This window comes from Trifolium pratense, linkage group LG6 (genome assembly GCF_020283565.1).
Source record: "Trifolium pratense cultivar HEN17-A07 linkage group LG6, ARS_RC_1.1, whole genome shotgun sequence".
Lineage (NCBI taxonomy): Eukaryota > Viridiplantae > Streptophyta > Magnoliopsida > Fabales > Fabaceae > Trifolium > Trifolium pratense.
In genome coordinates, this window is record NC_060064.1 from 16,806,359 (window position 1) to 16,832,215 (window position 25,857).

The window sequence follows — 25,857 nt, forward strand, 5'->3', positions numbered from 1 at the left end:
GCTGGAAATATGGGGGAAGAGTGTACCTGGAAAAGTTTTATTTTATTTTTAATACTCATTGAGCATTGATGTAAAAGGTATAACGGCTAAAAGGATAAACCAGATAAGAGCGATGAAAGATATGATGCCTTCATTAAACATGCTTGCAATGCTTGTATTTATTATAATGGAAGTCTCTTTACCTTGACAAAAATAGTTAGCTTCAACTAAGTAATTGGACTTGAGTGGTTAATGAACTCCCTTAAGACAAATTATTCGGAAAAACTCGAATTCAATTTATAGCGAAAACAACTATTGGTCAGACATTTATAAAATTTCTCATTTTTATAACATTCGCTACTTAAGTAGTGGAAGGTTAAAAATGGAAACACGTAGGGCGCACGAGAAGTAAGTAGAGCGGCCAAAGAAAGACTCCCGGTGGAACCTATTTGGGTCATTTTTTCTCCATATGCTCTAGATACTAAAATTATGGATTTCAAATGAGTATTCAGAATTGAATTTTCTGTAGAAAAAAATAATATCCTACTTATACCATTTATTCTATCATAACCAAGAAATTGTTATAAACAATTTGAAGGCCTTACAGTCACAAATCTTTGAATGGTAAAATGCAATCAGATAATATAATGAAACAGTATATGATCCCCAATATTTTTTTCTGGATGCACAAAGCAAATGCTTCTCCCCTCTTTTGAACGACCAATGTAAACCTTTTTCCTATGCAGACCAAAAAGTTATGAACTTGATATGCTATTTGAATACAAAACAGAATTAAAATTAGAAAAATGGATGTTATTCACAGTATTCGTTTTGAACTCCATAGGATTATTCCACTGCTCTAGCTCATTATTTTCCCATCTCATTTCTACATTTCTAACCTCAAGACCTTCAATGTGTTCCATCATAATCCCAGCAGTCTTATGTTTAACCAATTCTTGGCATCCTGGCCTATAGTCAAACAATCCACCGGCATAACTGGTGAACCTTCTATAAGTGATATTCATGTTGATGAAACTCAAATTTCTCAACAATCCTCTCTTTGAACCAGAGAGGAAGATTCCATTTTCAGAATTTGCGGTGATGTTGATGAAGCGAACATTTGAGATTGAAGCCTCTTTTGAGGTTTTGTCTCTTGGGCAAGTTGTGACATAGATAGGCTCGGCTCTTCCCCACCATAATGGATCATAGTATCTTGTGCTTATGTTTATGTTTGAGAAGACAATGTCACTTACATTTCCTGTACAAGGAAGTTTAATGCATTTCATTTTAGACCTATGTTTAAGGCTAAATTTTCATTCACACAAGTGAGGATGATATAGGGATTTGGATTGTGTGCAGTGTGAAAGCATGCAATCAGCTACATATGGACAATCTGATCAACATCAAATGCTCCATATTTCAATGCATATTTAATTTTTTTAAATCTAAAATACTGAATTTCAAATCTAGATTGTCCGACTGAGACTGACTGCGTGCAGTCACGAGATTGTGATTGCACACAAACTCAAATCCGATATTAAGTGGACTGATGTTAATCAAGGTTCAGTAAAATGGAGGCTTAAAATGTCAAGCTCCCTTAAGCTCCAAAAATGCTCAATCACATATTAAGAATATATGTAGGAAAAGATATCTATGTCAATCTCATAAAACAAGAAGAAAAATTATTGTTACAATGAGCTGCATTTGAGAAACAGCTCAATTAAGTGCTAGTTTGATAAATGATTATTTAAGTTGTAAATTATTTTCAAAAACTATTCTAGAGAGATTGATAAAATAAGCCGAAAACAACTTATAAACATGTCATAAACTAAATTCATGATATCTATCAAACACTTACATAGGCGTCTATATTGTAAGATAAACAAGCTCTTTCAAAACCACTGGTACTTCATATACTTATTTTGCATTCAACAATTGGAGGCTAGGAGAAACATTTACAGAATCAAACAATAATATTGATGTAAAAGATTTATAAAGAAATTACCTCCATCACGGATCTGGAACGCAAGCCCTCTATGAGAATCAAAAATAGTGATATTGTCAAAGACAAAATGCTTAAATTCAAACCAACTAGCACTGCCAAATTTGATTGCAGAAGATTTGGATCGAATCCAACAATCGGTGACAGTTAAGTTGTAAAGAGGGCCAGTGGATGATTTTGGACAGATTGCATCATCACCTGTATCAATGTGGCATCGAGTGATTACTGTGTTATTCGAGTCCTCAATGTCAATTCCATCGTTGTTTGGTATATTCAAGTCTCCATAAATTGCAATATCATGAATTGATATGTTTTCACTTCGTACCAAGTGTAAGCTGCAAGTTAATATAAAGTATGTTTGTTAGAGTGCATAATGCAGTTTATTAGAGATTTTGCAGAATAAATTTTACAAAGTATAATGTCACACACAAACTTTCCTTTGAAAAGCTTTTGATGTGAAGGGAATTACATAACTTGTTAGTAGGTGATATATAATTTTATTATAAAACATTAGTTATGGTCAATGATTCATGCAGCTCAAACAAATACTAGTACTTGGCTAGAGAAAGAATAGCAGCAGTATTTGTCATGGGACCCTATCTTCTGTTTATGTTTATCCGAAACTAATGATGTTGCCTTTGCGTGCAGATAAATCCAAGTTCCAAAACAACTGAGCCCACCACAACAAGTCATAATATACACAGAAAATGTCTCATACTACACAATTATATCCTTTTCATTCCATCCTAACCCAATCACATTCCTACATTTCTACCCCCCAACAAAATAATCAAATTCTTATATTTACTAGCCTTATTTTTCTTGTCTTAACCCTCCGATTTTTAGGAAATCGGACCATGATAATTTAGAGTTTGACCGAAACCTTTTTCTCTCGTACCCATTAGCCTAGTAAAATTTAGTCAAAGAGTGTTCCTAGTCATTTAAATTTAGTTCATCAGTTTAAAATCTTCAATAATAGTCTAACCAAGCCAGAGAAGAATAACTAATATTAAATTTATTATTAAATGAGTTTTTAATCCGTATAATTATCTTAAATTTTGTTTTTGGTCCATGTATCAACATTTTAACTGCTACAAGAATTGCATTCTATAGACTAAAAACATGTTATTTTGTAACTTATAGCGGCTGAAAAGTGTCTACATCTTTGTAAGCGACTACAACGACTAAAAATAAAAAGTACTATAAATTTATTGAGATTGAAAACACATTTAACTCTTAGCTTATTTAGACTTGTCTCGACGTATAAATTCTCGTCCAAGAGTTTCATTTTTTAAAAAAAATAATAAAATAATAATAAAATAATCTATGTTGTGATTATAGTGGGTTTGATTTTTTATAAAATATATAGTTCATTTTTAGCTTATTTAACCATTTCAAGATAACTCATGGAATGTAAGTTTTTGTTTTGCAGACGTAGTGACAAACATCACTGAAAAGTCATACATTGATTGGTGTGATGTTTTGGGTTCCAACTCAATCTAGATTAAAATATCCAACCTAACAATAGATTTGAGCGAGACCTTGATAATTTATGAAATGTAAGTTACTATTAATACAATAATTATTTACCTATAATTTCCATTTTAAAATTAAAAACAAATATTGAGAAGTTTCTAGCTATATACTACTAATTCTAGTAACTAGTAAGCTATTATGGTAAATCTTTTTTTGACGAAATTTGTACTATGCTATATTAAGCATATGTTTGTTATCTCCGATTCTCAGTAGATATGCCAGAATCACGGTGATCCAGCGTGATTTTTCAAAAGTTACATGAGTGTAATTTCTATAAAATCACGGTGGGATCACCGTGATTCGGCGTATCTACCGTAATATAGGCTAAATAGTTTATGCTAATTGCTAAACCTCTTAAGTGATGATATAGAACTATAATAGAAGATATGAATAAACGTACCACCAATAAGCAGGTTGATTGAGTGTAATATTGAAGATTCTAACATTCTTGCATCCAAGAAAACCGATTAATCTAGGTCTACATTCATCACCCAAACAACTCCCAGTCTCATTCCAGCTCACCATTACATTCTTCCTCTCATTATATCTAACTACAAATTTCTCCGCCTGTCCATCCACCACACCGCCGCCTTCAATTCCAACATCCGTCGCGTTCTCCGCCAACACCACATACCACCTCGATGATTCCTTCGGATAATCTTCAAGTTTCGGACCGCCGAAGATGGTGGCACCGGTTTCCACGTTCAGCACCACGCCGGATCTAAGGAATACGGTTGCTGTCAGGTACTTACCCGGCGCCGGGAAGGTGACGCGGCAGGGGATGGAGTATGGACATGAGTCGATGGCTGACTGGATTGAAACGGTGTCGTAGTGGACGCCGTCGCCGGTTGCTCCGAATTCGGTGACGGAAAATGTAACGGGTTTTGGAGAGTTTGATGACGTGGCAGGAAGTGATTGGGTGAGAAGAAATATTAAGATGATTTGAAAGATGAAGAGTGGCGACGGTTTTTCCATTTCTGGATTTTAACTTGGCAGCTCTTATCTTTTTTTATAGGTGCAATTTTTCAATCAAACACACTGCTATTGACTAATTAATTTTGACTAAATTATTGCTGTGGATATACACTTCATACTTTGAGGGCTACTTCTAATGTGCACAAGTAGCACAAATTGTGAACCATGCACAAGTTGCTCCTATTATTATAACGAATACGAATTTTATAAAATCTACCGTTGGATTGAAAGTTTATATCATATAGATCGTCCATAATTTTTTTAAAAAAAAATCGAAAAATTATTTGATATGTTATTGTGACCCATCAAAATTAACGGTTTATGAATTTTAATTGAATACCGTTAATCTTGATGAGTCTCAATAACATATTAAATAATTTTTATTATTTATTTAAAAATTTATGGATGATCTATATGATATAAACTTTCAATCCAACGGTAGATTTTATAAAATTTGTATTCGTTATAATAATATTCGAAACTTGTGCACCATGGAAGACTTACTGAAGTCTTCCATGTTAGCCAAAGCCTACTTTGAGAGCTTAAATAGATTAAGATATCATTTTTAATTTATCATTTGTTGAAATATTCTAAAATTTGTCAGAAATGTTATATAATGATTTATATTGAAATAATCACTATTTTAAAATTCTAAAAGTCATTGTTTTTAAATTGATATTACTTTCTTTTATTCTATAATAGGGCTCCGAGTCACGGTTAGAACTATACATGTGTCCAAGCGTCCACATGTCTATCCATGTATGTAAATTGTCTGCTACATGTGACAAAACTAACAGAAAGAACTAACTAATACAAACGGTAGAAACGTAAGAGACCAAATTAAAACCTAAAATAAACATAAAGGACCAAATGTGTAATTAACGTATAATCGAACATGTACACTTTCTTTATAAATGTGGATATATTGTAAGTTCAATGGACCCATTTTAGAGTTTTTCATAAGTTCTATGGATATTTAAAAGTATAAAATAATATAAAAAATTAAATGGAATCCACTTAAAGAATTCGAGTGGATGTAATGGATGTGGGTGCTCTAAAAGCATAGGTTAAAGAACTTAAAAAAAAAAAAAAATTATGTTGAAACAAACAATTTTTATACTTTTAACAAACTAAAATACACAACTTTTAAGACAAAACTTCTATTTATAAGTTTCTTAACATGTGCATTTGCCCTTAAAAGGATGAACGTGCATACAATTGGAGAAAGAATAGGATTGAGAAAATGATTAGTTATACTTATACACTCGTGCACATGTTAGAAGATTGCTTTTTTGGCCCCTATAGTTTCCTCTAAGGCCCCCCAATGTGACCATTTTGGCTCTTTAAATACGTTTGGATTCTAGAATTCAAAACTTGTTTGTTATGGACCATACAATCCGAAATCAGTTTAAACAAACAATTGACTGGCTATGGCTGGCTTGTACGTGATGTTTTGCCTAGGAAAACATGGGTTTGAACTGTACAATCCGAAATTCCTTGTTTTTCATGTGTTTGGATTCTAGAATCCGAAACCAGTTTAAACAAGAAATTGGTTGGCTATGGCTGGCTTGTACGATATGTTTTGCCCAGGAAAACATGGGTTTGGATTGTACAATCCGAAATGCCTTGCTTTTTTAATTTTTGCATTGTTTCGGATTGTACCAACCAGAAACGCTGACATTCAGTTTGTAGGATCCGAATACAGTCTATATAGCCTATGTGACAGAAGTTGTACTTTCATAACCACTTGGACACTAGGGCGGTTTTTTGGCGTATCAGAGGCTTGAAAACAACGTTTATTCACTCAAAGAGGGTCGCAATGCTCAATCAGAGTCATACAAGAGGTAATATGCGCTTTAAACCGTTAATTTTTTCAATTTTCGTGGTTTTATGATCACAGTCGCCTTTGGATCACACAATCCGAAACCATTTCGGATCCTACATGTCAAACTGTGTAGTTTTTTAAAATTTTGTAATTTGTTGTTATAGGTAGGGTTTGGGATGGCCGAACCTCCGTTTGAAATGAAACCGAACATCGATGAACCCAACATTGCACAACCTAATGTAGTTGAACCCGTCATAAGTTGTAATTTTCTTATAGGTTCGCTTGTATTGTTTTTAAGTTTGAAGTTGTAATTTACGTTTTAGAGTTTAAAGTTGTAATTTATTTGATTATGTTTGAAGTTATCGTATGTAAGGACAGTAGATATTTTTAACTTTTAATTTAGTGCAAAAGAGCATATTCCGAACCTGCATAATGTTGATCTTTAACCTGTAAAAATTTCCTGCAGAAAACATGATTTTGGACTCTACAATCCAAACTTGTAATTTGCTTGTCCATTTCGGTTCGCAGGATCCAAACCTGTAATTTTCGTGACCATTTCGGTTCGCAGGATCCAAACCAACATCCACACACAATTTTTCCTTGCAAAAACCATGTTCCCATCTATATTTGGCTTGTTTCGGATCCCACGATCCACATCTAATGTATTTCGGATTCTAGAATCCATATCATCCTGAACCCCCCAAATTCAAGGTTATTTTGGGATTTTTGGGGGGTTTAAGAGGAACATGGGGGTGAAAAAAGCAATCTTCCACATGTTATGGACTTGAGCTAATATACCAATTAGGCCCAATAAACATATCATACAATCCACAACTAACTATCCAACTAACAATTTCCTTAAAAAAAACTATCCAACTAACAATAGTTAGTTACGATCGTAACAACTTGTGATTAACACAACTATCAGCACTAAATTTGAATTAATTACAACACTTTACAGTATGCCAAAACTATGAAAATAGTGTGCATTATTAGAGCTCGATTGTGTTGTGTATTTACTCGTTGAAATTTGCTTTTGAATGAATAAGCATTTTCACTCAGCGCATGCCCACTTACGGGCAAGCCAAAAGTTATTCTAAAACTTAAAAGGTTTTGAGTGCTACATGGTTGGCCCAACTCTACATTTATTCCATACTGAGCCTTGACATGCATAAAGGGTTAGTCATTGATTAGCTATAAAATTGCAATGGATTAATTATGAGTTACTGTATTTAGCTATTGATTAGTTACATACTAATTGTAACTATTATTACTATCACAACCTACCAATACCATAAACCACATATTTGGTTCTTCACCAGACCAAACCCATTCAATTAGGCTTCATTGTGAAGAACGTATGATGTATCAAAGCCACAAACAAACCAAAGTATGAAAAATTTAAAATAAATGAAGTGATTCCACCAACCACTCAACAGAAGGTTAAAACTGAAAGCAAACAAAAATAAACGAGAGCTGGATACAATATCAAAGACTAACCTTCAAATTTAATTATGGGCGAATTGAGAATTTTCTGTTGTGTTTAGAGATCCTAGAACAAAAAGAAACAGTAATTAAATTATGCCCAAGGGGATAATAATATTAAGAATATGAAATGTCTATATGGATCTTTCACGGCATTGTTCTGGACTCCATCTGGAGATTGTACGTTCTTCAATGGTATAGTTTGCCAAACATAATGGAGACTCATCACTGTGACCATTTTTATTAATGTACAAAACTAATAAGGTTTTTGCAACACTTCCTAGAAGTCGAGTTGAGCAATGAACATCAGACCATACTCTTAATCTTCCATTTGGATCATCATCATTGTCATGTGATAGAACAAGTACACCGTACTCAGAATGCACCCGTGCCGGATGATGGCGATAGACAATGAAGTCTACACCATACTGAGCCCCTGACCTCACTACCCAATTTTTCATTCGAAGGTGAGAATAAGCCTTGTAAAAGCAAGGGAATGCTTCTTTCTTGGACTTGAAGTAACGCCACAGTTGTTCATCATTTGAGGGACCAGTGTCAGCACCACCATTAATCTTGAGGCATTTCAAGAAATAACATAGGTAGAATGCTTCCTCCAAGGTTAATTGAAACCAGTACATGTCCTTTTCAACTGTTCTCACAGGTCGACCAAAGCATGATTTATCAAGCAGGTCAAGTTGTTCTGCTTGCACTGCTAAGTGTACACAATTATCAGAGAGAAATCCACAAGTATTTGATTGAACTAAAGAAGACTGAAGTTGTGATATAATCATTGACATGGGTTCTCTAAGTGCCTCGGCTTCTGCATCCTTTTTTGATTTTGCATCTTTTCCTTTCCATCTTGGTGCCATTTGACCTTAAAAAAAAGTAAAACGATGTTCAATTCGAAGTGCATGTTGATCTAGTAAAGCTCAATCAAAGAGGTAATGACAGAAGACAGAAAGAAAAAAAATCATGGGAGAAAGGTCCATGTCATTTGTTTGTACTTTGCCTTAGTAACAAGCTCTAATAAAATGATCAAAATTCAGTATATTCAGTATAACCTATGCAACCATCGAGTAAATTACAAGACACAAATTCCCCATAAGAACACCTTCTGTGAAAGGTTGCAAAGCTCTCACCAAATCAGTGCTAGAAAGCAGCTCACAAAATCAAAATCACAAAACCTTACAGGAGTGGTCTATTACATGAAGACAACTACACAACTAAGCACTCCCCTGCTATCTACTAGTTTAAAGTCTTCAAAACATAACACCACATCACTTTCAGCCACAGTAGTGATTCCCATTTCCCAACCAATTGTGGATCTAATTCCACAATTCTAAGACCCACTGACAACTTGCAAATAAATGAAAGTATGTTTCCAACTCTCTAAAGCAAAAAACACAGCAAAGGCTATGTGGGTCTTTAAGAATGCCTCTATATTTAGCAGTGCCTCTCTAGTTGGAAACCATTGTTGAAGCAACCTCCATCCGAATACTCCCACTTTTGAGGGAACATAAAACTTCCAAACCATTTTCACCATCTGCAGCATCTGATACTCCATGTATATATCATGAGCGAACCGAAAACCCTTCCACTTTATTAGGAAGCCAGCACCAACTCAACTATTTTCTACATATTTTTGCAATTTAACCCCAGTTAGAATGTCTGTCAGATACTGCAAATTTGCAGCCTGTTCTGCATAAGGTGCAATGAGATGATTCAAGTTTATTACCAGCATTCTCAAAAAGAATTATACTCACTTGAAGATAAGTCTTCACTAATTTTTCAGACATTGAGTCAGAACTTTTATCAAACACTTTGCGTGCAAAACTAACAGGCATCTAATATAAAATACAGGAAAGCAGAACAAAAGGGTGACCCAAGGAATCGAGTGAGAGAAGAAATAGCAACTAATGAATTGGTTCTTAATGAAACACATACCTGTTGAATAGGCTATAACGAAAGCTGCTCCAAGAGTACAAAAGCTCTATTGCTGACCCAAATTCGCTTCCTCAGAATACGGCTCCGTCGAATTGCTGTAACAACAACATTGGCTGGAGTCCGGAGGATGGGAGCTACGTTGGAGCAGCCAGCTACGACAGTGGTAAAAGGTTCAGAAGATAGAAGAGGTGCAGTTATGTTGATTAATTTTTTTGTTGTCATAGTTCAGAAAAGAAAATGTGTTTTAAATAATATTTAAATGTAATTAGACAAAAAAAATCATATAAGTTTTTTTGACAAGCAAAAATAGACCAAAAGACAGCTCTGCCTAGCGCAAGGTGTGTCAGAAAGAGCCACAAAATTTTACAATCTTTAAATACACATTGAAACTAAAAGTTCAATCAATACCCAAACAGACAAACGGGCTCGACCACCACATATGGATATTTATACCTAGATGAACATTGTGGGCTTTCGGTCACCAAAATGAATACAATTTTACTTTGTCAAACATTTGTTGAATTTCCGCTCATGTCATATAACTGAAATGCAACACAACCAAACAAGTTGTAGAAATGAGCGTCGAGCTCGTAACCCACCTAAACAATAAATGAACTGAGCAAGTGCAGCGACTCTAGGTCAGCTGAGACCACACCTATCCAAGAACGAACCATATTCCACAAGGGTGCAAAAACGGGGCAGGAAAGAAACAAGTGGTCAGCGGTTTTCGATGCACCACAACCATTCACACAAAAACGAGCGTCATAAGAAATAATGTTACGTGCCACCAAGTTGTCTTTAGTTGGTAGCCAGTCAAAAAAAAAATCATAGAAGTGAATAAATAAATAGGTGGAGTGGAGTCTCTGTGAGCTTAATTCAGTTAGTATGGACATCACATATATTATACAGGAGTCATACTTCGAACCTCAGACACTCGACTTATTCACATTTAAGGTGAAATTTCTAGCCACTACTAATAGGTGGAAATAAATTCATAAAACATTATACTTTCAAACAATAAATATAATTTTTTTTTTGGTTTACAATGTTCGCAATGAGGATCAAACCTAGGACGTCATGTATACTACTAAAATCCTTCACCACTAGACCAAACCTAATGGCTTAAATAAATATAAAATAATTGAACAAATAAAAAAATTACTTTGATTGACGAATTTATCTCTAATTTTAACTAGACTTAATTAGTCTATTGGTCCCTTAAAGACATTTTAGGTTTCATAATGGTACCTTAAAGAAAAAAAGGTCTGGATTGGTCCCTTAAAGACACATCTGTTTCTCACATTAGTCCTTTCCGTCAATTTTTCACAAAAAACGTTAGTTTTAGTTGACTGAATTATGGATGTCGTTAAGTCTAAGTGGTCCACCAAAAACCTTATTAATTTTTAAAATTTTAACAATTGAAATTTTTTGTTATATTTGGAGTTAAAATTTAACGGAAATGACTAATATGGCAAACATATATGTCTTTAAGGGACCAATCCGGGTCTTTTTTTCTTTAAAGGACCAATCCGGACATTTTTTTCTTTAAGGGACCATTGTAAAACCTAAAATGTCTTTAAGGGACTAATAGACTAATTAAGCCTTTTATGCAAAACACTCATTAAACTTATTTTTAAAATGAATAGAATAATATGAAATTAATAAAAAATGTTACACGTCAAATTATTAATTTAGATTTTGCATTAGTACAATATTGGAGTGTGGGAGTAGTCATCTATAATTTTTTGGCTTTTTTTTGTTACATATAATTTTTTGGCTTTTACAAAAACAAAATTTACATGAAATAAAAGAAGAAAAGATAGTTTTTGTCAAAAGAAAATCACTACTAATTTTTTTTTCTTCTTATAATAAAATCCAAAGCCATGCTTCTTAATCACCCTAGTAATAGTATCACTAGTTTTTCTCTCTTTCTTGGTTCTCACGGAATTGCCGCCATCAGTATTCAGTGCTAGTTACTTACTTACTTACTTACACGTACAGAGGCCTATAGAGGTAAAATATGGTTGTTAATTGGGTCATCTACCTCCTGATAAGACTCATTCCCCAAATCAAAACCTCCTTCTACATTATGTTATCCCAATATTCTGGGAATATGTGTTTTTGAGGATGAACAAGTACTGCTGCTGACGTATAAAGGGGATAAGGGATGGGAGTATATTTCTTACAATCATAAAAATAACACTTCAAAGTTTATTGAGTTCGAAAACACTCCAGAAGTCTGCATTGAGAGCTTGATATCACCTTGTTTTTAACACCAGGATGTAGATGTGGTGCTATGTCACTTGAGCATTAGATTTAAATAAAACCCATATGGTTAATTTATGTTTATGATATTTATTTTGCACTTGTTCTTCTGATTATTGGTTACCTCATGAATCACTATGAATTAATGATAATTTGAATGTGCAGCTTGAGGAATTAATTAGTTATTTTCATTTATTTATTTGTTTGAGGTTTTCATTTTATATAGTTCACAACCATGCATTACTTTAGATGGTTTGAGGTTAGAATTTCTAAGATCACAAATAGGACTTGGTTGTTATGCCAAGTCATCACTATGTTTGTTGAAATTTATGCTTTGAACTGCAAGAATTTCATAATGTTTACTTCAAATCTTTAACAATACATTATGAAGTTACCAAATCAAATGTTATCATGCCCCTGGTTCTTTGAGAAGGGTTGGAGAGCAAAAGAATCATTCAGAGTCAATATAAGGCTAGATAAGTTTTGAGACTTTTTCTGCATAATTTTTGCTACCATAATTTTTCCGTGTCTGTGTTCTATGTTTTTTTTGTAAGAAATTCTCTGTACAAAGGTGGTGGCATGATAATGTGTTGGTGTTGAGTAGAAGGACTGTGTTGATCAGTTCTGGGAAAACTGAGGCATGCATGATATTTGGGAATATAATTGTAGAAAATAATAAGTGAATACTGTTCTGTATTATTCCTCAGCTCAAGGCTGGTTTAAATAGGAAGAGTACAAACATAAAAGGAAATAATAGATAAGCTTAGAATCTCCTAGAAATAACAAACTAGGAAACTAAATATTTTCCAACACCCCCCCTCAAGTTGGTGCATAGATATCTATCATGCCCAACTTGCCGATCAAATGCTCAAAGGTGGGTCTTGCTAAGCTTTTGGTCAAGATATCTGCAGTTTGCTGACTCGAAGTTACAAAAGGTAGACATATGATTCCGGCATCTAACTTCTCTTTTATGAAATGTCGATCGATCTCAATATGCTTGGTTCTGTCATGTTGAACTGGGTTATGAGCTATGCTAATAGCGGCTTTACTGTCAGAGTATAATTTCAATGGAAGCTCAATTTTCATCTTAAGCTCTTCTAGGACTCTGTGGATCCATAATCCTTCACAAATACCTTGAGCCATAGCTCTAAACTCAGCTTCTGCACTACTTCTTGCTACAACTCCTTGTTTCTTGCTCCTCCATGTCACAAGATTACCCCAAACATAGGTACAATATCCGGAGGTTGATCTTCTGTCAGTGACTGAACCTGCCCAATCAGCATCGGTAAAGATAGACACATTTCTTTCATTAGTCTTCTTAAAAAATAATCCCTTTCCAGGATTTGCTTTCAAATATCGCAGTATCCTATAGACTGCCTCAAGATGTTCCTCAAAAGGAGAATGCATAAACTGACTTACTACACTAACCGAGAAAGCAATGTCAGGTCTAGTGTGTGACAAATAAATCAGTTTCCCAACCAATCTCTGGTACCTTCCAGTATCAACAGGAACACTACCTTCTTCCCAAAGTTTTGCATTAGGATCCATGGGAGTATCTGCTGGTCGACATCCACTCATTCCCGTTTCTTTCAATAAATCTAGAATGTATTTTTGCTGGGAAACTACAATACCATCTTTTGATCGAGCAACCTCCATACCAAGAAAATATCTCATGGATCCCAAGTCCTTGATTTCAAAGTCTAATGCTAATTTCTCTTTTACTCTTGCCATTTCAACTATATCATCTCCAGTAAGGACGATATCATCAACATAAACAATTAGGACAGCAATTTTTCCATCTTGGGAGAACTTTGTGAACAAGGTGTGGTCAGCTTGTCCTTGAATGTATCCTTGTTTCTTCATGGAATAAGTGAACTTTTCAAACCAAGCTCTAGGAGACTGCTTTAATCCATACAAAGACTTATTTAGCTTGCATACATTTGATCCAAACTTGTCTTCAAAGCCAGGAGGAATGTCCATATATACTTCTTCTTCTAAATCACCATTGAGAAAAGCATTCTTAACATCCAACTGATGTAGGGGCCAATCTAAGTTAGCAGCAAGAGACAAGAGAATTCTGACAGTGTTCAATTTTGCAACAGGAGCAAAAGTCTCTGAGTAGTCTATACCATAGGTTTGAGTAAAACCCTTAGCCACCAATCGAGCCTTGTACCTTTCGATTGACCCATCTGAATTATACTTCACAGTAAACACCCATTTGCATCCAACCGTCTTCTTGTCATCCGGTAGTGTCATAACACTCCAGGTTTTGTTCTTTTCAAGAGCTTTCATCTCCTCAAGTACAGCTTCCCTCCACTTTGGAACTTCTAGAGCAACCTGTACATTTTTTGGAATCTCTACACTAGACAATTTTGAGGTAAAGGCAGAAAAAGATGAAGACAAATTTGAATATGATATAAAATTGGACAATGGGTATTTAGTGCAAGATCTAACAGGTTTTCTAACAGCCACAGGATCATCGATATCAGGATACAAAATACGACTCTCAGAAACAGAGATAGACTTACCTTTTCTTTTTTTAGGTAGTTGATCATCCCCCAGTTCAGATTCATGACAGTGTTGAGATGTGGACTCATCACTTTCTTTGTGATTCTTTCTCACAAAAACCTTTCCTTTCCAAGTCTTGTTTCCTGTTTCAAACCTATTATCTTTATATGACTCATTATTTTGTGGCATTTCAATTAGATCATCATTATCATTGTTTTCAAGATTCTCATTGTTTTCTTCATGAGAAAATGTAGGCTCGGATTCACCAAGCTCACTACTCATAACAGGAGTAGGATTAGATAAAAAATCATGGCCATTTTTCGTTGGTGCAGAAGTATAAGTCTTAGAACTTTGTGATACCGGCAAAGATAAATTATTAAAAAAACTCATGTCCTCAGTTTGAAACGAGTTAAAAAAACTCATGTCCTCAGTTTGAGACGGATCTTCATTTAAATTTCCCCCCTGAAAATGTGTGTCAAAAAAAGGTTTGTTTTCAAAGAATGTAACATCCATGGTGACAAACATTTTCTGGTTTTTTGGATCAAAACATTTATATCCCTTCTGGGTTGGAGAATACCCAACAAAAACACATTTTATAGCACGCGGTTCGAGTTTGCTAATATTCTTATGTTCATGAACAAATGCAGTGCAACCAAAGATTTTTAAGGTCAAATCGTTTGAAACACGATCATTAGGAAAACATTCTTTGAAAATATGAATTGGAGTTTTAAAATTAAGAACTTTGGAGGGTACTCTGTTAATTAAGTATGTAGCAGTTAAAACTGCTTCACCCCACAAATAATTTGGTACTTTACTTGCGAAAAGTAAAGCTCTAGCCACCTCCAACAAGTGCCTATTTTTTCTTTCTGCAACTCCATTTTGTTGGGGAGTGTTAGGACATGAACTTTGATGCACAATTCCATTTTCACGAAAAAAATCACTCAACATTGTGTTAAAATATTCTTTGCCGTTATCACTTCTAAATACTTGAATATTTGTTTGAAATTGATTTTGCACCATTTTAACAAAATCTTTTACGGCCTGACAAACGTCAGATTTCCCCTTTAACAAGTACACCCAACTAACTCTTGAGTGATCATCTATAAATGTGATAAACCATTTTTTATGAGAAAGTGTACTCGTTCGGTTAGGGCCCCAAACATCACTGTGAATAACAGAAAAAGGTTTTGATGGTTTGTAGGGATGTAATGGAAAATGAGAACGATGATGTTTTGCAAATTCACATGCTTCACATTTAAAAAAAGATAAATCCTTATTACGAAATAACTCAGGAAATAAGTGTTTTAAATAAGGAAAACTAGGATGACCTAATCGTGAATGCCATAACATAACATCATCATTATTATTATTCAGAACTAAAAAAGATTCAAAGCATGAACTTATTGGTTTGGAAGGTAGTTGTGATTCAGGTTCAATGTCGAAGTAGTAGAGTCCTCCACTCTCCTTAGCACTACCAATCATCTTCCCCGAGTTCAAATCCTGAAAAACACAATGAGTACGGAAAAAATTAGTTTGACAATTTCTATCTTGGGCTAATTTACTGACAGACATGAGACTACAAGATAGATTTGGGACATGAAGAACATCTTTAAGGGTTAGACTTGGAGACAACACAACCGAACCTTTACCCGCAATGGCTGAAAAGGATCCATCCGCAATTTTTATTTTATGGTTACCTGCACATGGACTATAAGAAGAAAACAGAGTAGAATCACCAGTCATGTGATCACTTGCACCCGAATCTACTATCCAAGCACGACTGGGACTGACACTAAAAAGGGCAGAAGTACCTTTGGGGGCAACAGAGCCAGAAAGAGTGTTAGATTCAAGAATTTTGTACAGTCTGTCTAGTTGTTCCATCGTGAATGAAAGCTGAATTGAAGAAGACTGATGCTCTTGATCAGAATTACTGGCTTGGAATGTATGACCCTCACCTCCACCTTTGTTCTTCTGATTTGAAGGTCGCGGAAGACCATGTAATTTCCAACATTGAAAAATAGTATGTCCCAAACGATGACAATATTTGCATTCACGACGGTATTTGAAAGTGGATGATCGTCGTCGAGAATAAAAAAACGTCATAATTAATAATCTTAGCCAAGGAGTACCGGAAGCAGCAAAGAAAAGTAACGCCGGTGAACAGTACTCGTGAACAGTAATCACGTGAACAGTGCGTATGAACAGTGCCTCCGATAAACAGTATTTTCGAATGAACAGTGGCGCGTGAACAGTACCACGGGTGAACAGTGCCGCACACAAAATCAGTCGTCGTGGTCAGATTGTGAACACGACGGCGGCTAGGGTTTTGCGGAAGCGAAACCCCCAAAATCGGGAGCTCTGATACCATGTAGAAAATAATAAGTGAATACTGTTCTGTATTATTCCTCAGCTCAAGGCTGGTTTAAATAGGAAGAGTACAAACATAAAAGGAAATAATAGATAAGCTTAGAATCTCCTAGAAATAACAAACTAGGAAACTAAATATTTTCCAACAATAATAATCCTACTACTTTTCTAATTGATGTTGGACATTCTTCTTTATGGACTAGGAATGATGGCGGTAAAAGCATTCTTCTCGATTGTTGATTTTAAATTGAATGGTTCAAATTGCAGATCGAATAATTAGGAGTCGTAAATCCTTGACGCAGTTACTGTTAGATATAGTTATTGTGTGTAGTCCATGGATCTGGATTACCTGCAGTTGTGTGTAGTCCATATCCCTTCTTTATGTATGTACTATGCACGCAATGAAGGTTTTGATTTCTTGAGAAACAAGCGAGTTGCTATTGACTTATCGTTTTGAATTGTTCAGCATAACAATGCTATCAAAACCCATGTCAACAAACGTCACCTCAGACTCACTTTCTTCCGTACGATTAATCTGTTTTCTAAGGTTCTCTCTTATTCCATTGATTACCTTTTGTTGCATGGTAGATAATGTGATGAAATTGTTGATTGTTTTAGCTTCTTTGTGGAAAGAATTGATTTTTTTTTTACTTTTTGATTATTTTAGAAAAAATGTTAAGTGATTGTTTGTGTTTGGGTTAGTTTAATTATGTGATTGTTAGAAAATGTGTTGTTACCTTTTTTGTTGTGTTTGAGTATGGTTCAACAGCAATTGGGGCTTATTGAATTCAAATGTTGATGATTTTAGCTTCTTTGTAGATAAGAGTTGATTTTTTTGGGACCCTTTTGATTATATAAGAGAAAAGTGAAGATATTGTTTGGTTTTGGGTTAGTTTAATTATGTGATTGCTGTAAAATGTGTTATTGCCTTTTTGGTTATGTTTGAGTATGATTCAACATCAATTGAAGCTTAATGAATTCAAATTGAAGTATTTATTGTTGGTAGTATTTGAATGGATTGGAGTTTGATGGTGGCAATCTAAGTTATTGTTCCTTTTTTCCTTTTAGACTTCGGTCCGTTTGTGTTGAGTTGGTATTGAAAAATCTAACCAAGGATGAAAGTGATGTTTGATGATGATATAATGTTTTCATTTTGTAGTTTGGAGCATTTCCCGTGTTTGTTGTTGACGGGACTCCATCGCCATTGAAATCACAAGCCAGGATTGCTAGATTTTTCCGGTCATCTGGAATTGAATTGACTAGCTTGCCGGAACCTGGAGGCGGTGTTTCAGCTGAGAGGAACAGTTCATTTTCAAAATGTGTTCAAGAGTGTGTGGTGCGATAATTCTTTCAACCTGATTTTTTATCAACACAAACTATTGTGCTGACTCTATCTTTGCATTGCTACCAATATGTTACCTTTATACCAATATGCTACAATCAATGATTCTCCTGTTGCTCAATGGCTTAGAATAGGCAGATAACATTTTCGCAATATTTGGAAGATTATATTCTCAATATAGTAGAGCTAAATTCTTGAGTGTCATAAATTTTGAGATGCAAGTTCTGACATTTCAGTTTCATATAGGTACAAGACTAGTTCCTGATACATTGATACTTCAGTATGGCGTTGGGAGTTTAATATGATATGCATTTTCAAAGCAAGTGCTATTCACTGCAAGTGTGTTTCTAACTGGAATTTCAATTTCCATTGCACCCTCAATGTTGCACTAACTCTCTATTTTACAATTAAAGGTCACTTTAGTCTTAAAAAATAAGCAATGAAAAATAAGCACTATGCTTGGATCAACAATAATTCAATAAACAACTTTATGCTTTGTGATGGCAATGAGGAAAGAAAAGAAAGAAATACTGCATTCAATTCCAAAATTAAAGTAGTTTGCTAAGGGAACCCCTAATAACGAGTCAATCATCTAAGTAGCATTCAATGAACAAGCAACTCACTCCCATGATAGTTCATAGTATGTTATATGATTTTACAATCTTGATTCAATCACATTATAGATTGAATGACCCCTATAGTTAGTATACATAGTGATAATAATACTATATAAGAATAGCATACCAAATCTTCTTCCTTTTTGGCCGAAGAAACTCCAGGTTTCCAAATGACTCTTGCAAATAGAAGACATTGAAAACCTGCTGAATGTTGATACCGCTCAACTCAAAACATTGCTAACTGCGATAATATATTTGATATGTACACTCTAGGCTAATAGCTACCGGTACGACAACTTCTGTAAGCTTTCAGAGCTCCATCTTCAATTGATTTGAGTGCAAAGATGCTGTATGACAATTTAATTGAACTTAAGTAGGTCCAAAATTTTGTTGTCAGGTAATAAAAAAGTTAAATAAGTTTCTGTATTTTTGTATTTCATGTTTGAATTAATTCCCTTCAAAAAATCTTCAACGTTAATAAAGTGATTGGAATGCTCCATGAATTAATTATGAGGATCTTTCTAAGATCCGTTTATGATTTTCATTATCAAATTATCCCTTCGAAGAAAAAATAGTTTAAATAATTATCTATTTATGAAGACGAGTGGCAGTAGGAATCATCATACCATGAAATCAAAAAATTATATTAAACATGTTTTTTGAGAGGAGAAATGCACAATATAAGCTAAACTATAATCTACCTGAATTAGCCGGGGAGTCATAACTCAAAAGTGAGTTTTCCGGAGTCATGAAATGATGGTTGTCTTCTTCCCTTCCCCAAAGTGGTTGATGGAATGCATCTAATTGCCATTGCTGTTGATAATGCGGTCTGTTAATGTTGAGTGGGATTTCTGGCCACATGAGAGGCGTAACCATGCTAGGTAAATTACTGTCCATTAAAGATGACCCCTGTAAATTACCAAGGAGATTTTATCACCGGTTCTAAACATTAATTGAAAAGGCCGAACTTGCAAATATAAATCACTTTACTTCGTCAAAATCACACAACCCCAACTCCAAACCTAGTTGAAGACATTCAAACACTCATTTTCAATTCCATAAACCAAGCCAGCAACTCCTGACCTTGATTCAAGGATTGAAATGCAATGGTTTTAACTGCAATATGCCCGAGGATTCATAATTAACGAATAGGATAAGTTTAGGCAATCAAGTGCAAACCTAAGCCCTTATTGTCCTGCCGACACTCACATTGCTACTTTGTGTATTATTTTTAGTATTGCTTAGTTGTTATGGCATGAATTTTTAGTGTTGCTTAGTTGTTATGGCATGAATGACAGTAAATAGCTACAATCACCTTTCAGTGTCCCCCATATACCATTTCAGCTATTGGACCAATACGCATTAAGCAAACATAAGTACACTATATATAAAGTGTTCATGGAACCAATTAAGGAAGAACAGAAGTGCTTTATAAGCAGAAGCCATATATTTTACTCAGATCGTTCCACAGCCCAGAAAATAAATAGATGAATTATGTTTTTTCAACATAAGATAAAATTGAGTTAGATTAACTTATAATACTTACATCAGAGGCCAATAACCTGTCTAAGTTGAAATCAATTCTTGGGTTAACTGCTGCCAGTTTCATTGATAAGATCTGCAATTAGTGCGTAAATCAATGAGAATAAAACCATTTTGATGAAAGTTAACTCAAAGATAACTGTTTCTTCTTCCAATACAAATGCCCCCACAGCCTTGTAAATCATGAGATATTTTCTCTGATTAGACTCACCGTTCATTTTTAAAAAAATATTACAAGAGTATTACAACTTTTGAGCATACACAGTTATACTATACAACCCAATAAACATGCGAAAAATCTACAATATGAGTGGGGGATAATAGGTAGACCGTAGACTCGTTGAGAACAGAATTTTTTAAAGTAGATTCTAAGTCAAATATGTTGGGTCATGAGGGGTGCCCCGCAGATCGCAGATCATCACATTAGACCAAGAGCAGCCACACAAAGAGAATTGATACCACATCTTTATCCAAAACCTTAACAGGTAAGAAATGGGACCAAAATAGTCCAAAATAACGGGACCATGACAGCTTAATGTTTGATTTACAACACTTACTGCTTGCTTACAGGTAAGAAATGCTTTATGTACTCCCCCTCAAAAATATTCAAGTACTAGCTCTAGAGGATTAAATATCAATATTGAAGAAGGAAATAATTTGGGAAGAAAACCCAACTTTTTTTTCAAAAGTATCTATGCATAATCTATTATCAATTGAGAACCAAATAGAAAATAATAAACATGTATAGCCTTTGATTGTGAAAATATATAGATTCATGTAAAGTGTTTGCAGTGTGAAGAGTCTAACCTCCACTTGACGTTGTAGAGTTTGAACATGGTTGATGATTTCATCCAGAACCAATGCTGTTCCAGATATCTGTAATAAATCATGTCATGTCAGACGTCAGCTATATTCGACAGATATTAGCTATTTTGAGAAAATGTAACAAAATCCACCAAATGCAATACAGAATCATATTGACAGTGTAATTAAGGCTTCTATGTCAAGCAAAAACAAGGGCTCATTTATGACTTAAGAGCAAAGTCTTTTACTATTGACTATTGTTATTACTATTGACTATAGTTATAAGGTTTGTCTTTTTATTAGTTTATTACAGTTTAACGCTACTAGTCCTGCTATCATCATCATCATCATCATCATCGTGATTCTTAAGTGCCCTAATCTAAGGGCATTGTTTAAGGAATCTATAAAAGATTCTTGTCTTGAAAATATAAGTCAAAAATTGAAAAAGTAACAAATACATAATTTTCTATCTAAAGTTATTATCTCTTTTAAAGTTATTATCTCTTTTGATTTCTTAGAAAATGCACTTGTTAGCATTTACCTTTTTAATATTAGACATTAAGTGTTACGATTAGCGCGATCAATACAAATGATCCATGTTAGTTAGGTCTCTTGGTTTGGTAGAAGCACTCCGAAAGTATGCACTCTTTCGTCATCCTATGTTGATGGATACTATTACCAAACCTGTAGAGATAATGGTACCATAGCATCATATGATGGATTAATACTTCACTTACAAAGGGGACCCTTGAGGCATTAGACAGCATAGGTAAGTAGCTCTACCCCCACCCCCATGCTCACCATTCAGCTCCCACAATAAGCCAGAACACTGAAGAAAGATACTTTAAGCTTCGTGTACAAACAATGATACACACATTAAGTTTCATTTTACTTCTTTCTAGGGGCTGCAATTTAATCATTGAACTATTAAGTATTAACATGACTCTCAAATCAAACAATCATTACAACACCAAAAATTACTCCTTTATTTTACATTATACTACTATTTCTCGTGTGGATTCTATAAGTGTTCACTTTTTTGGGCATTTCTTAAAGCCAAATTATAACCAAAACATCTACGAAAATAAAAATTAGTTAAGGAAAGTTGGAATAAACATTTAAGATTTGCAATAGATATTAAAGCAAAGCCAGAACGTCTAAAACTAACATTGCAGGAAAATGTTATGAGGATAGGATAGACCAAGTTACCATTAGTGGGTGGGTTTCTTTTTACCAAACTATGACATTGAACCAATTTAACAAATTGGAGTATTTTTAATTTTAGATCCCTTTTGATGTTACCATGTTTGGTTTAGATTTCATTGTGTTTCAATGCACTTTTGGTGGAAGTTGAAAATTATGCTTCAGGAAAACTATAGAAACAGTGCTTCCACGTTTAGTTTGAACAAAATCCAACACAAATAACTGTGCAACACAAATAATGGTCATGGTCAAAATTGAAGTGCTCCTCACTCCTCAGCACATATAAAATGTCTCGAAATAACACTTCGTGGGACTTACGCCTGATAACACTTGGTGAAAGCAAATTCCATGTGATTCATTCATAATAAAATACTATCAATGATTTGGTCAAGTCAAAAGGTTACGCCTTATACGAGGTTTCATATACTAACATTTTTCTGAATTATCCAATCATGAACAGAGTTAAGTATCTGTGTTGTGTCAAAGAAAAGATGGTAGTAGTATAAGGTCCCTTCAAGTTCAACCATTCACATACATAAATCAATTTATATACTATAGTGAATAAAAAAAATTTGGAACAAGATTTAACAAGAAAGACCCAAAAATTGAATAAAAGAATCAAGACTATTCCAGATACCTTATTTCCCCAAGGGACCAATTTGGTAAAATATATACATAAATTAAAATAAGGATAAGTAAATAGAGAATAATAAAATACACGTATTAGTATTATTCTAAAGTTTTAAATTTTACTATTTTAGAGCATCCAAAAAACCTGTGTAGAGAAGGTCAAGGTCAGAAAAGAGCAAAAATGTTAAAAATTTGGACAAAACTAACCTTCAAAAAAAGATTTCTAACCAGAACTAAATCCACATAAAGTGAAACCAAAGAGAAGGTGAAATGACACAGATGCCAAGTTTGGCACCCACCACTACTATTGACGTGAAAGCAACTACTTTTTGCGGGGGGGTCAAAACCGTTGTTAAAGCGTGCTTAAGATATTTATTTGCACTTTAAGGGGACAAATTAGACAGAAAATGATAGACTAAGGAATAAAGCACAATTAATTATTCTAGTAATTAAGGTTTAATTCAATGATTACTTACAAGCAAATTAGAAAAGAAGATAAGAGAAAAACCAACCTTGTCGCAGCCTGGGACCAGCTCTTGTAAAAGCTTCATACGAGCATTAATCTTCTCTCTCCTAGCCTACAACACACAAAAGCAATTAATTTTAATAAAAAAAATTAGTAATAGTGACCACAAATTAAGCAAATTAATTAGTGATTAGTGATTAGTGAGGAGATTACTCGTTCTGCTAAGCTATGACTATCAGTAGCTTGACCCCGTCGAACGCGAACATGGACGTACGGAAGCTTCTCACCGTCGCCGGAGGTTTCATCGGCGACGCTTTTGCTCTTCTTTGACGACGGTTTAGCCTTAATTTCACAAAATCGTTGATTATTTTATGTTTAGAGAATTCAATTTACTGGAGGAAAAAAAAAGTAGAAACCCTAATTTCTGTTAGTTGTTACCTTCTTCTCCCGCTCTTTTCTCTTCACGTTTCTCTGATTCTTATTCTCAACAGCAGGATCCGAAACACACTCTTGAGTCGAACAAGGATTCGAATCTGTCTCTTGTGGCTCATTCTTCACACTTTCTAAATTCAGTCCAGACACCGCCGGAAACAACCGCACCTCTCCCGGTGAAGTATTCTCTCCAGCAAACACTGAGAATTTCGCAGCGCGTTCAATTAACGCAGCGTTAGTAGGAAAAGTCAAATTACCGTTGGAAGAATTCTGAAGATAGGGTTTCTGATTCACGCTGACGTGGCAACAAGATAATCTTCCGGAATCAGTTCCGTCGCAATCCGGTAAATGAAGTAGCTCTACGGCCTGAGTCGGTGGAAGCTCAAGTAGTGCTGTGAATGAGCTTGCGTTTTCCGGTGCCGGTGCTGGAATCATAATTCCTTGGATTTCTTCGTTAAATTGAACGGAATCGAGTGCGTGAATGGTTCCAGTAGGTTGTTGTTCCATTGTCGAAAGAAAGAAAAGAAAATGAAATTGTGTTGAATTTGAGGAGTTTTGAAATTGGATGGAAAATGGGTGGAAAATTGGAGAGGGAGGGAAATTGTGGAGGGAAAGAATTATTGAAGAGAGTGATTTTTTATTTTTATTATAAGAAAAGAAATTGGAGAGTGGGTTTTAATGTAATGGCGGTGAATTGAAGTGTTTGGTTTGTGTGTGAATGAGATGAGATGAGATGAGATGAGATGAGATTGCTTGAGAGGGATTTGAAGTACTGCGAAAGTAACGTTACTGCGTCTACGACTCTACGGTTACTATGCTACGGAGTACAGTACTGTGTTGAGTTATACGAGTACGGTTTCATACAGTTTCCTTCTCAGACAGTAAAAACAAAATTAGGGACCACATCCTAAGGGTCCACTCTCATATTCGGATTTTTTGATAAAAAATGTTTCTGTGATGTACTGGTACACTCAAAAGTTTTGCTGGTTGCTGGTATTTTATAGTTAAATTTTAGTGTAATTGTAATCCATCTACACTTTTGTTCATGAAGCTACTATGTTTAGGTCCTTGAGCGGCACTTATAATTCGTTCATGATCTCATTGACCAATCTTGTTCTCTCAATAAATTATTACTATTATTTACATATAATTTGTGTTTGTGTTGAATTTTAAATGTTAATGGTTAAGTTTTATATCGATTATGAATAAAAAAAATATTGGATATATAAGAGAGATGACTCATGAATCTAATGTGTGGGCGGTCGTTCGTTTTATAGCCGTCTGAAAAAGAACTGCAGTGATCTTGAATAGGGATCCTACAACGATAGATAGAATTCCCATAAAATACCACTAGATCGAGCACCAATAATTTCGTATCTGGTCAAAATCTTGGTTAATTGATTGAAGTGGGTTTGTTCCGGTAGACCCATAGATCCAGTGGCGGAGTTAGCCCGAAAAATTGGGGCGGGCCGCTACAAATATAAATCGAATATGCAAAAGAAATTACTAAAAAAAAGACATATCATATTGAGAGTCTGCCTAGTATGGATATCTCAAAAATAGTCAAAAGATGGACCATTAACATGTTTATTAAATAAATTTTAAAAATATATTATGAAATATATTTTATGTCAAATGTGTAAATTCATACTTTTTAATTAGTTTTTGAATTTCTGTTTATAATATTATATGCATCTCTCTAACAAAAATTTAAATTTTTTTAACAAAAGATTGATCAAACATGAATTTTTATGCACAAACTCTATTTTAAATAAAAATTTGAGTACTTTTTTCTCCAAAAAAATATACTTGAATACTTCGAAAAAATAAATTACACATTTTAAGACATCTATAAATTATTAAACAATAAAAAACATTAGAAGGGATGCTTAAAAAAATAAATTAAAAAGTATATTTGAATCATTTAAATTCTGG

General features: G+C 34.4%; 3 protein-coding genes across 5 annotated transcripts; all 3 read right to left on the bottom strand.

The window, feature by feature from the left end:
* Positions 1 to 541: 541 nt before the first annotated feature.
* Positions 542 to 5,065, bottom strand: LOC123888384 (exo-poly-alpha-D-galacturonosidase). The gene is made up of 4 exons (XM_045937436.1): positions 5,026 to 5,065; positions 3,918 to 4,611; positions 1,985 to 2,316; positions 542 to 1,237 (listed from the first exon to the last, which is right to left on the bottom strand). The coding sequence occupies exons 2-4, from the start codon at positions 4,490 to 4,492 to the stop codon at positions 735 to 737; spliced, it is 1,410 nt and encodes a 469-aa protein (XP_045793392.1). The 5' UTR covers positions 4,493 to 4,611; positions 5,026 to 5,065; the 3' UTR covers positions 542 to 734.
* A 2,743-nt stretch (positions 5,066 to 7,808) lies between these two features.
* Positions 7,809 to 9,968, bottom strand: LOC123888385 (tRNA-splicing endonuclease subunit Sen2-1-like). Of its 2 annotated transcripts, none has more exons than XM_045937437.1 (2): positions 9,747 to 9,968; positions 7,809 to 8,676 (listed from the first exon to the last, which is right to left on the bottom strand). In XM_045937437.1, the coding sequence occupies exon 2, from the start codon at positions 8,669 to 8,671 to the stop codon at positions 7,937 to 7,939; it is 735 nt and encodes a 244-aa protein (XP_045793393.1). In that variant the 5' UTR covers positions 8,672 to 8,676; positions 9,747 to 9,968; the 3' UTR covers positions 7,809 to 7,936. The 2 variants fall into 2 exon arrangements, with proteins under 2 accessions (XP_045793393.1, XP_045793394.1); XM_045937438.1 differs by having other exon boundaries at positions 7,809 to 9,500.
* An 8,775-nt stretch (positions 9,969 to 18,743) lies between these two features.
* LOC123888386 (transcription factor bHLH48-like) lies at positions 18,744 to 24,731 on the bottom strand. 2 transcript variants are annotated; one of them, XM_045937439.1, is made up of 7 exons: positions 23,929 to 24,731; positions 23,704 to 23,832; positions 23,537 to 23,602; positions 21,195 to 21,263; positions 20,392 to 20,463; positions 19,547 to 19,754; positions 18,744 to 19,192 (listed from the first exon to the last, which is right to left on the bottom strand). In XM_045937439.1, exons 1-7 carry the CDS (start codon positions 24,427 to 24,429, stop codon positions 19,155 to 19,157), a joined length of 1,083 nt encoding a protein of 360 aa, XP_045793395.1. In that variant the 5' UTR covers positions 24,430 to 24,731; the 3' UTR covers positions 18,744 to 19,154. The 2 variants fall into 2 exon arrangements, with proteins under 2 accessions (XP_045793395.1, XP_045793396.1); XM_045937440.1 differs by lacking the exon at positions 20,392 to 20,463 and having other exon boundaries at positions 23,929 to 24,652.
* Positions 24,732 to 25,857: the final 1,126 nt, after the last annotated feature.